The sequence below is a fragment of the Cryptomeria japonica genome, chromosome 4, assembly GCF_030272615.1.
Source record: "Cryptomeria japonica chromosome 4, Sugi_1.0, whole genome shotgun sequence".
Lineage (NCBI taxonomy): Eukaryota > Viridiplantae > Streptophyta > Pinopsida > Cupressales > Cupressaceae > Cryptomeria > Cryptomeria japonica.
This window is the reverse complement of record NC_081408.1, coordinates 135,827,609-135,838,919: the sequence shown is the minus strand read 5'-3', so window position 1 is coordinate 135,838,919 and position 11,311 is coordinate 135,827,609. Positions and strand designations below refer to the sequence as shown.

Genomic DNA, 11,311 nt, shown 5'->3' with positions numbered 1-11,311 from the left:
TATTCATAAAGACTAGTTTAACATCTAAATCTAATATAATCACAAATTTTATACCAACAATAGAACGATATTCAATTATAGGCAATTTTCCTCTACCTCATGTCAACTTAGCCCTTTTTACTCACTAACCTTTAGAAAGAAGGAAGGAAAGATTCTTTTGGTGTCCACCTTAACAGATTTGAACTTGGGACCTCTCTTTTAAGAATACAAATTGATCCTTTTTTAAGAAAGAAGACAAAAAAAAATGGGAGACAAAAAGAAAACAAAAGTAAATAAGTGGGAGACAAAAGAAAAAGATAAAGTTCAAATGTGTCATCTTAAAGTGGAAACCACGTAAAGTTAATTTGCTTGATAAAGATTGAAAATGAAACTTCTAACCACACCTTCTCCGTTGTTTCTATATTCTACAAATTACACGACACCTAACAAATTTTATCACGTTTCTCATTTCCGAACTTCAATTTATATCACAAAAATCTTAGAATATTAAAAGACGATTTAATGTGATAGTGATTGGTAAAACAAGCAGATGCTCTCGAGTGCCCCACTTGTCCTTACATTTCTAGGTAGATGAGTTGTGGCCAGGCCAATGATAGAAACCCATGGGGTGGGATTTATAATTTAATCGAAATATTGAAGTCAAGCTTAATAATATATATTTATGAGATGTCAAAATTGATTTATGGATAATAAATAGGAGAAATTGAATTTATAGGTTTAATGGATAAGATGATGGTTATTTTATAATATTAATTTTTTTTAATTTCATTGTGTAGAATAGATATTATTATAATTATTTTTTTTTTATAATTCAATTATGAAAAGTTTATCTGTAATTTTTGTGTAAAAATTTAATCGATTCATTTGTTCATTTCTAGTTGGATGTTCTATAAGGTAAGAAGCGCATTCTTATATATCCTTTCTTTTATTCAATATTTATGGTCTTATTAGAATGGAGAATAAATCAAAGTTGTGGCAAACAACTCACTCATGCATATTATGATGTATCAAAAGAAGAAAATAATTCTAAGTAGAAATCTCATTGTGATCCTTAATTTGAAGGAGAAGAGCGTAGGTATTTGTTCTGCGTTAGCAAATAAAGGAGATTGTGTGAGTTTTTATTAATTATTTTTTATCACACTATGTGATCCATTATCAAAATAATATAGAGCTAAAAGAGACAAAACATGACTAGTTATAGATTAGGACCAACTTAAAAAGGAGAGGGCAGAGGGGGGATGGCCATGGGCTCCAAGTAAAGGAGGTAGAAATAGAAAAATAAAAAGAAGATAAAATGGAGGAAAATTTTAATAAAAATGATTAAAGAAAGAGAGGAAGAGAAAGAAGAAACAAAAGAGAGGGAGGGAGGGAGAGAGAGATAGAAATGAGGGTAAGGAAGGAAGGCGAGGTGCAAAGGGAGAGAGGGTGGGAGACCCAAAAAAATAGAGGTAGGGAGAGAGTAAGAGGGAGGTGTATGAAAAGAGAGGAGACATATAGTAGTTAGTGAAGGGAAAGATAGAGAGGTAGAGAGGTAGTGCTAGATCTTGTGGTAGAGAGGAGAGAGTGAGATGGAGAGAGATAGAAAGGGGTCATAGAAAGAGTGATAGAGAGATATATAGGTCTAGAGCCTGGGGGAGATAAAGAGAGTGAAAGAATGACGACAAGAGCATGTTGATTATTGTAATCTGACTATCTAAAAATTACATGATATTCTAAAACCTAGAATCTACAATATAACTCTCAGAGATCTAAAACCACTCTCAAACATTTTGCCAATATATACATGAAATATAACTAAAAGTATAAGTGACATTTCAAAGATATTGAAATGTGACTTATACTTAAATTTTATATTGCATGTATATATTCTTCTTTGAGGATTGTGTATAACTTGTGTCCAAACCAAAACATTTGCCAAATCACAACATCTCATGCAATTTGCCAATGTGGAACATTTGGCAAGCGTCAAATAGGGGAAAACACCAACCCTTTTAGATTGGTTTTGCCTTGCACATCCAACTCAAAAGATAGAAAGTGGCACCTTTTTGGTACCACAAATTGGTGCACATACCACTTACGTGTTTTTATTTCAAATAAGAAGTACATTTTTTAAACTTTGCTTTGGCTCATATTTCCAAGCCTTAATACGTACATGGTTTTTAAGTTGATGCAGGGACTTCGTGGGGTCATAACTTTTGACTCGGTTGTCCGATTGGGTTGAAATTTTACATGGACATAGATCTTGAGGAGTTGATTGGATTGTCGACAAAACCTAGTTCGGTAAAGCCTCCAAAAATTTAAATTTTCAGGGCTGGATTCCTTCATCTAAGGCCCCAAAATTGGCTTTTACTTTCTTTTTCGATTTTTTAGAAAGTTGGTTTTTTAGTTAATTTTGAGCTCGTAATCTTTTTGAGATTAGAAAGATGGTTTTTGTGTCGTAGGAATGTTTTTTATATTTCTAGAAGATTTCGTGATTTTTGGGATAGATTTGAAAATTTCCTTAAATGACAATTTTTCAGATTTTGTAAAAATCTGCCCAAAAAGGAAATTTTTGGTGATTGTTTAAAATAGGGACTTTTTCATTGTAATGGCGGAATGGTTGGAGTTGCAGAAGAATAATGAAGAACATTTGATCTAGACTTGTGTTTATTTATGATTATTCTTGTTATATTGGTTATGTTTTAACTGGCTGCATCATTTGGTATCAGAGCAGGAAGATGGTTGGGAGAAGAAGAGGAAGAGGTCTTGCTCAGATGCATAGAGACATGCAAAACCTCCAAAGGCAGGTTGCAGAGCTCACAAATATAATGGAAAATCAGAGACTAAGGCAAAGGGAAGATAATTCTGATGAAGGTCTAGATGAAGGAGACCCAGATCAGTCTGAAGAGTTTGAATAAGAGCTAGTAAATCATGGAAATTTTGAAGAGAGGATGCTTAGGGCATTAGAAGGGAAGAATGTAGGAATTAAAGTTGAAGTTTCAGAATATGTAGGTAGTCTTAAACCAGAGGAGTTGATTGATTGGTTGAATGAGATGGAGAAATTTTTTGAGTGGAAATCTATGACAGAGGAAAAAAAAAAGTTAAGTTTGCATGAACTAAGTTAAAGGGTCATTCAATGATCTAGTGGGATCATCTACAAAAGGAGCAAAAGAGGAAAAGAAAAGAGAAGATCAAAACCTGGAGCAAGATGGAGAAGAAATTAAGAGAAAAGTTTTTGCCTTTAGACTATGCACACACGCTGTTTCACAGATTTCAAAATCTTAAGCAAAACTTATCTACTGTATAAGATTACACAGATGAATTTTACCAGTTGTCCATTCGGGTTGAGCATCAAGAATTTGATGAACAAATGGCTGCTAGGTATGTAAATGGATCAAAGTTTTCAATTCAGGATGAATTAAGCATGCACCGGATCGACAGTATGGAAGAGGCCTATTAGTTGGCTCTAAAGGCAGAAGAAAAGCAAAACAAATAGTATTTTCAAAGGAATAGAGGAGGAAGAAGGGGTAGTTCATCTCCTTCATGTGTGGTTCAATTTATGGTAGGGGAGATTCATCCCAAGGAGTAGAGAAGCAAGATGATACCCGCCCAGAGTCCTCTAATCTACAACGAGGATGAGGGTTTCAAAGAGGAAGAGGTTATGGTGACGGTAGAGGATGGGAAAGCCAAAGGAGACCATTCACTTGTTTTAGGTGTGGGGAAGAAGGCAATAGAGCATTTGAGTGCTCAAATTTTAACATGCAAGATAGAAATCAAGGAGGACCATCCAGGGTGATTTTAGTTAAATCTGAAAAAATGATGGAGCAGTTTTAGAAGTTCTTCCAGACGTAGGAGAAAACCTCATGATAAGGAGAACCTTGATAATCCCAGAGAAGGAGAAAACACAAATTCAAAGTTCTGATGGCTCATGGCTTCGAACCAATATTTTTCGAACTAGATGCACCTCAAGAGGAAAGGTATGTCAAGTTATTATTGACAACGGTAGTTGTGAGAATATGGTTTCTAGAGAGATGGTAGATAAGTTGAATTTATAGTGTGAGAAACATCCTCACCCTTACCATATTGCATGGTTTAAGAAGGGGAATGAAGTTACTGTTGATAGAACAACTAAGGAAATGACTTGAACAAGAACAACTCTATGATAGCTAAAGATTTACAAAGGAGAGCTGTCAAAAAATTATTTATTACCTATTAAACTTAAAAGTCAATTATAATTTAATATAAAAAATATACTATTCATCATCATAAAAATAATTGAAATATCTAAAATTAAATACTGGTTATCAAAGTTTACACAAAATGTGAGAATTAAAACAAAGTTGGGGAAGCATACCAGTAACCATTATAACTAACTTCACACACCTATAGATTCTAAACGGTCCATCAGATTATGATGATTTTTTTTGTTGTCTCTGCATACCACTTAACTCTTATAGTTATTGTTTTGGTTTCTGAGTAGAAAGGATGCACGTTGTGAGATCCATTATACGTGCAAGGGTCAAAAAGTACACATTTCAAAAATAAACAGCTACTAATACATGTAAAATTTATTAATAAACTTTTTTTTTTTATTGTACAAAAAATGAACAATTATTGAAATATGAACAGGATGCTCTTCCCTAGATATAACCTCTTCCCTAGATATAACCTTTTATAAATGAAGCTTCTATTGAATTTCTTCAAATCTTTTGAAGCAACCACAGCTGTAACTAGTAGTTGAAGTTCTATCCACTCCTTTTCTAGGAATCATCCCTTGGCATTTACAAACCTATCCCAATCTGGAAAGATCTACCAATTTGAATGAAACAACCCGGATGGAGTTAATGTGCTTCACTCTGCTTTCTTCCACCTCTCTTCCCTCTCTCCTTGAAAGCCAATATTAAAGAGAGCATGAGCCCATGTCTCCATATTCTAGTAGCAAAATCTGAAAAATGTTTTAGATCTTTGAGTTCAAAGTATGTGTAAGTTTGTATAGTGCTTTTAACTTACAAATTCATGTGAAATATGGTATGTTTCCACGGTTCATATTAGTCTTGAGGATGTTTCTGACTGTTATCTGTGTGAGAGTTTTTCTTTTATTGATGATGGATGTTAGCTCTGTGAGACTTTTCTTTTATTGATGATGGATTAAGAGTATGATCCATTATTCTTGATGATCAGTTATAAAATCTGATTCATATTTGATAATGGATTATAAAGTATGATCTATGATCATGGATTATAAAGTATGATCTATGATCAGAAAATTTTCTCACAATTTACATTCATAATTGATTAATTTCAATTTAATATCGAAGAATGAGATTCGATTACAAGGCTCAACTCTCACACGGTTAACACACAGAAGTATTCTTTATCACTTACAGATTTCTATTTTAAGGGTGAGCTGAACAATTGAAGCTCTCTGGATCAGAGACGATGCAAAGCTGAAATCTCTAATCCCAACTAATTAACAACTTTGTGACAGAGTTGCAACTGCCTAAGCTCAGTAAAAACCCCGTTTTTTTAATCAGTTTTTCAACACCCTTAACAGGGGTGAAGAGCTGATGGGTGGGAACATTAGCCCCTTTAAACCCTTTCTTAGATATAGATATCCTTTACAGATCCTATGCCTAGAGGATGAGATCTATGAAACCATGGATCTCACGCCTGCCCATATATTGTTAGATGCCAGAAAGCTTGTGCAAGAACTGCAAGACTTTTACCAGGATTTAAAGCCCGAAGATATGAGAAGCATGCTGAAAGATTCTATGCTGAACAGAAATCCTAAGTTGCTTCAGCAAATTTATTTCAACCATTTGGCCGAGAATTCTGGTATGGAAGAGGGTTTTACTTATTCTTTGCATGAAATTGCTGCTGTGAAATCTCAATTTTTTGTGGGGTTGGAGAAATCGATCGGCGATTTGAAGAGGCCTTTGTTCCAGAAGGAGGTGCCAATCGTTGGAGTGCGGTTTATGGGAGGTGTTGGAGAAACAACTTTAGCATTGGCTTTATGGAATGATGTTCTAATTAAAGGTAAAATCTCGTTCCCCTCAATTTTGTTCCTTTAAGTCTTTGTCAGAGATCTAATCTGTTTCAAATTTCTGTTCACTCTGTCATGAATGTAAGATATTGCATGCATGCTGTTCTTCTGAATATGATTGTGAGCTAAAGCTATCAGAGGATAAAATAATTGAATGACAGTAAATGGCTGTAGTTAGTTTCAGTGTTGTCAGTAAGAGTTATTGTTGTCAATTAGTTCTAATTACTAGGTTTCAAGTTAGGTTTCAAAATTGTAGGTACTCTATAAATATAATTTCTATTTTGATGAATAAAGTAATAGTGAATTAATAATATTTTGATTTTGATTTGTTTTTCTGTTTTTAAATAAAGTTTGGTGGGGTAGATCTGTAACAAATTATGGATTTTAATTCACTGGGTTTTAATGACAATTATGGCTGTATGAAAATCTTTATGTAACAGCTTTCTAGATTAATATAACTTTTTTTTATTATCTAAATAATTAATTTTGTACTTCTTATATTTTTCTGTATGATAATGATATCAAATAGGGACTGGGCCTGACTCTGTCATGAGAGTGCCCAGAAAAATGTAAGCATTTTGAGAGCCGATCCTTCTAAGATATGAGTAGTCTTGGATAGATAAGATTTGTTTAAAAAGAGTATTGTATGTGTGGTTTGTGGATGTATTTGCCTTGATCTTTGAGTGCATATGCAGCAGTATGAAGAGAAAATACGGTTGCTTTTGTAATGAAAAGTTTCTGTTTGAAAGTGTTTTTGCTTTTGTGTAAGTGGTATTGAGTGTTATTGTTGTGATTGGTTGGATTTGTAAAGTATGAAAAAGAAGATGAAAATTAATTTATAAATATTAGATATTGAAATTATCAAATCACACTAAAAAGGGTTCTTAAAAAGAAATATAGGTTCTCATCATACCTCCATTTGTTATGTTGGAGAACCAATGGTGCTTGAGGTTTTAAAAAGGGCAGTGGGGTGTGCTCATGTGATAGTTTAGTGATTGTTTAGATGTAAGGAGGATGTTGGTAGGAAATATTCTATATTCTTCATTATGGATGAGTGTTAAGAGTAATGAATAACTGAATGAGAGAGAGTGTTAGCAGGTAGTTTCAGGTAGTTTCAGTACTGTAAATAAGAATTGTAGTTGGTATTGTGTTGTCAATTAATTCTAGTAAAATATCAGAATCAGATTAAAAATTGTAAAACTTGATAATGATAATTTTCTGTTTTTGGATTTGATTGTATGAATTTTTTTAGCAGTGTTTAAGATCACACTTCGTGATTCATCATTAGAATGCAAGAGTGTATAAAGTCCTTGATGATGGATCATAAAGTGTGATCTGAAACATTGATGCAAAAACTCTCACACAATTGAATCTAGAAATAGCAAATTATCAGCATAATGAATTGTAGAAATCTAATGTTTTAAAAATTGATCATAAATTCTTAAACTTTATAACTGTTAATATCTCTATTTTACTTCTTATATTCTTAATTATGATATTTTTATTGTTACTTTCTTAATTTTTATCAGAAATGTCGACATCTTTCTTCAAAAAAGAATCTATATATCTTTAAGCCAAGAGGTTGGAGTTACTAGACTTTATTCATAGCGTTTCTTGTTCAGATAATTGTTTCTGTGTTTTCTTAATAAGTAATAGGGAAGTGTGTATCCTATAATTTCTAAGACTTTTTCTTTATGATTATTAGGTTATTTTCAGAACCTCCTTTTCATTACTGTTTCAGAGTCTCCAAATGGGAAAGGACTTCTAGAGACCATGTGGGATGGCATTGTTGGAAGGAAGAGGTCTGAGTTTCAGAATTTGGAAGATGCATGTATGCAGCTGCAAATTCAGCTTATGAGGCAATCTAAATCAACTCTGCTGATATTAGATAATGTTGGGTCCAGAGCAAATTTGGGGAAATTACTATTTCATGTGACAGGATATAAAACTCTTTTCACAAAGAGAGATACGTCCATTATCCCCAGAAACTACTCTGCTCAATATTATCAATTGCCTTTGCTGGTCCACGCAGATGCTCTGTCTCTTTTCATCTTCTGGGCTTCCGGACAGATGCCAATTCCAAGTAATGGAGATGCAAATCCAGTAAACAAGGTACATGAGTTATGAATTCAGTTTAATAGCTTTATTAGTTATTACACCATAAAAACAAAAGAATTATGGTGAAAAATAATTGTTTGTATTTTTTTTTTGGTTTGTTATATTAGGGTATCTCTACAATCTACTCTAGCTTCTAATCTGTCATATTTTAGTTTTACTTACTGTCGAAGTTGGAATCATTGTGTTTTTATTTGAACTTACCTTTTGGACTCAAAATGTTTGTTATCTGAGTGTATTTAGAAGATGTTCAATTAGTTAATTTGTGAACATTTTGGATTAAATTGTACATTAGAATTTTGTTGTTCCTTAGAACCTACAATGTCTCCCAGGATATTGACAAAAAATTCCATCTGATGAGTTACAGGTTCAAGCAGAATATTTTGCCAGGGAAATGGGATTTGCTGAAGGACAGGCCATTTGATGCTCAAAGTGTCTTTATTCACACAGGTGGGTGAGAAGATGACAAAGATGGATTGCGACCAATTAACAGTTTTTTTCTGAAATGCTAGCCATATACTTGACTAGAAAAGTAATCAATTAGGAGATTCTATCTAGCGCCAAATCTACCTCTATTTAACATTCTCTCAATTATCAAATTTTCTTTCAATGCATGCTTGCATTTTGAATCTAACGTAACTTATCACATCCTAGCTTCAATATGATGAGAACTCAATCTAGACAAAAAAAAAAATTCACTGGCTGATGCAGAATGTTCTGAATGGATTCTATTTCTGAATTATCCATACAGGTCCTGTGGACAAAAGCAAGTGGTACTAGAATAATTTTTCAAAGAGGGCTACAATAAAAGATCTAGATGTCTTATCTTCACCCCCTCAACTAGGGAGTGTGCATGGAGAGGCTGATTGCACCACAAGTTCAAACACAGAAAAAAAGGACTACAACACATAGAGGAGCTATATTTGGGCTGTCTTCCTGTACGTCAGATTTTGGCATATTGGGGATCTTATCTTTATTTTGGTGGCTCGGGAGCGAAGAGATCTGATACTCTTTAAAGGAAACAGTTGGCACGTTGTTTCTTATTTGAAAAAATGAAAACATCAAATCACAGTCTTTATGAGGACTGGTGATTGTTGAATCCCACTTTGGGGTCAGACAAAATTTTAAAATGGGGGTAATTTTTTTTATCACGGAGAGCTCCTCATTGGTGATTGTATCCCACTTTGGGGCAGACAAAATTATAAAAATAGTTAAATCCGAACTTGCTTATTTTCTACAAAGCATGACTTTAGTGTCGTCAATGGTGCTTATCCTCATGAAATGTTCATAATTATTTTTAAAATGTTCATATTTTTCAATTGGTATATATTTTTTTAATTTATCAAAAATTTGAACACTATCTTTTGTGTGGGATATATATTAATTTTTCAAAATTTTCAAGTTATATTTGATGAAAATCATTCATTAATTGTTTAAAATTTTACATAAAAATTATCTATTAATTGACATATTAATCTTTAAATTGTGAACACCTTCTAGTAATTATATCTAAACGGTAATGTTTAATCCTATGTATAAAAGTAGACAATTAATTTTAATAATGCTTGTCAAATCAAAACATGGGAAAGTGGGACATACATGAGAGGAACCTATTTCACCAAACAAGCTAGTTAATTCCTTGAATAGGTTAGGTTTCAAGGTTGTAGACTTTCTTAATATGAGTCAAGGAAGAAGGTTGATGGCTCAACAAAGAAGTATTTAAAACTAATTGAGTTTTACAATTCCAAGGAAGTCCCATGGATCAATTCAAAATTTCCCTTCTCAACATGACTCATAGTAAGCACAAGCCTTACTAGGCCAACATAGTCATGCTTTATTTTCTCTTCATGTGTTGCTCCTTTTATCTTGATATAAGATTGATAAGCTCCTAAGCCCTTAGGCGCTTGGTGTGTCTTGTGTAGGTATAATATCTTGATGAAAGTTTTTCAATGCTACTCTTTACTTAATCAAGATATCAAGCATAGGCTCATACTCTTGCTAAAGTGGGGGTTAGATGTAGTGTCATAAATTGTAGCCTTGCACAATTTCATCCACACATATGCCTCACTTTCACATTACAACCTCCTATGCCTTGATTCTATTTTGATTATGCTCACATCCACCTAGATTCAACATGTTTTGCACTTGAGTGGGTTCCTGTTCAGATCTGGATCCTGATTGGTAGGACTAGGGTACTGTTGTGACGTTTTCACACATCGCCCCATTGCAAATGGGGACCCATGTTTTTTTTGCTCGTTTTGCTCGTTTTCGCTTTGCTTTTTAGGGTTTTGGTTTAGTTTGTCAATTGTCTGGATTTGGGTCAAGCCCTAGGGTTCCCTTTTTGATCTTTTCAGGCCAGAATCCAGTCAGTTTTGAGAGCTTTCTTGAGCTTCCTTTTGTAAGATGCAAATTTGAATGAAGTGAATTCGCCAGAATGGTCTATTTTCAATTGGAATTTTGAATGCAGAATCTAAATTTGTCTAAGTGTTGATGATGAAATGTGAATTTTTGTCCAATTGAGTAATTTTGACTGAATTTTGAGTTTTTTGATTTTTGATCCTGGGCATCGGAATGGTTTGTTTTTTGCCTTGTGAAGTGATTAAACGTGTAAAATCATGATATTTTGGCCTATAGGAGCAAAATTGCTCATGTCCCTCAGTGAAGGACCGGAGCTCGTTTTCAAATATCTTACTGTCCCTGCAGAGTCAAGATGAAGTTCGAACTGGAAGTGATAGAGAAAGGCGTGATCTTTCCGTTGAATATAAATTGAAGAATTTCACGAACACGGAATTGCCTCAGGGAGCAAAATCACTCCTGTCCCTCAATGAAGGACCGGAGCTCAAAATCAAATATTGCCTCGTCCTTGCAGGATTTTAACGACTTGACGATTTGAAGAGGTCCAAAGAGGTGCATTTTATCAAATGAATATAACTTGAAGTGCCGTCGTGAAGAAGAATGACCCAAAATGTAAAAATCGCTCCTGTCCCTCAGGAAGGGACCAGGGCGAAGTTCTTTGTAGCTCCCGTCCCTCTCCCAAGGACCAGAGCGAAGTTCTTCATAAGGCAAAATTCAGGAAAAAATCAAGCAAGTTATAAGTTTGAAGGCAAGAGAAGATATGAGTTGAAACTGTTGAAGATAAATTGAAGATTATGAAATGTCAACAAGGGACCCAAA

The 11,311-nt window shown here is 33.9% G+C and overlaps 1 protein-coding gene across 2 annotated transcripts; it reads left to right on the top strand.

Annotated features, from left to right (window-relative positions):
* The first annotated feature begins 4,676 nt into the window (after positions 1 to 4,676).
* Positions 4,677 to 9,384, top strand: LOC131051659 (probable disease resistance protein At4g33300). 2 transcript variants are annotated; one of them, XM_057986232.2, is made up of 4 exons: positions 4,677 to 6,015; positions 7,764 to 8,134; positions 8,505 to 8,587; positions 8,889 to 9,384. In XM_057986232.2, the coding sequence occupies exons 1-3, from the start codon at positions 5,547 to 5,549 to the stop codon at positions 8,559 to 8,561; spliced, it is 897 nt and encodes a 298-aa protein (XP_057842215.1). In that variant the 5' UTR covers positions 4,677 to 5,546; the 3' UTR covers positions 8,562 to 8,587; positions 8,889 to 9,384. The 2 variants fall into 2 exon arrangements, with proteins under 2 accessions (XP_057842215.1, XP_057842214.1); XM_057986231.2 differs by having other exon boundaries at positions 7,728 to 8,134.
* Positions 9,385 to 11,311: the final 1,927 nt, after the last annotated feature.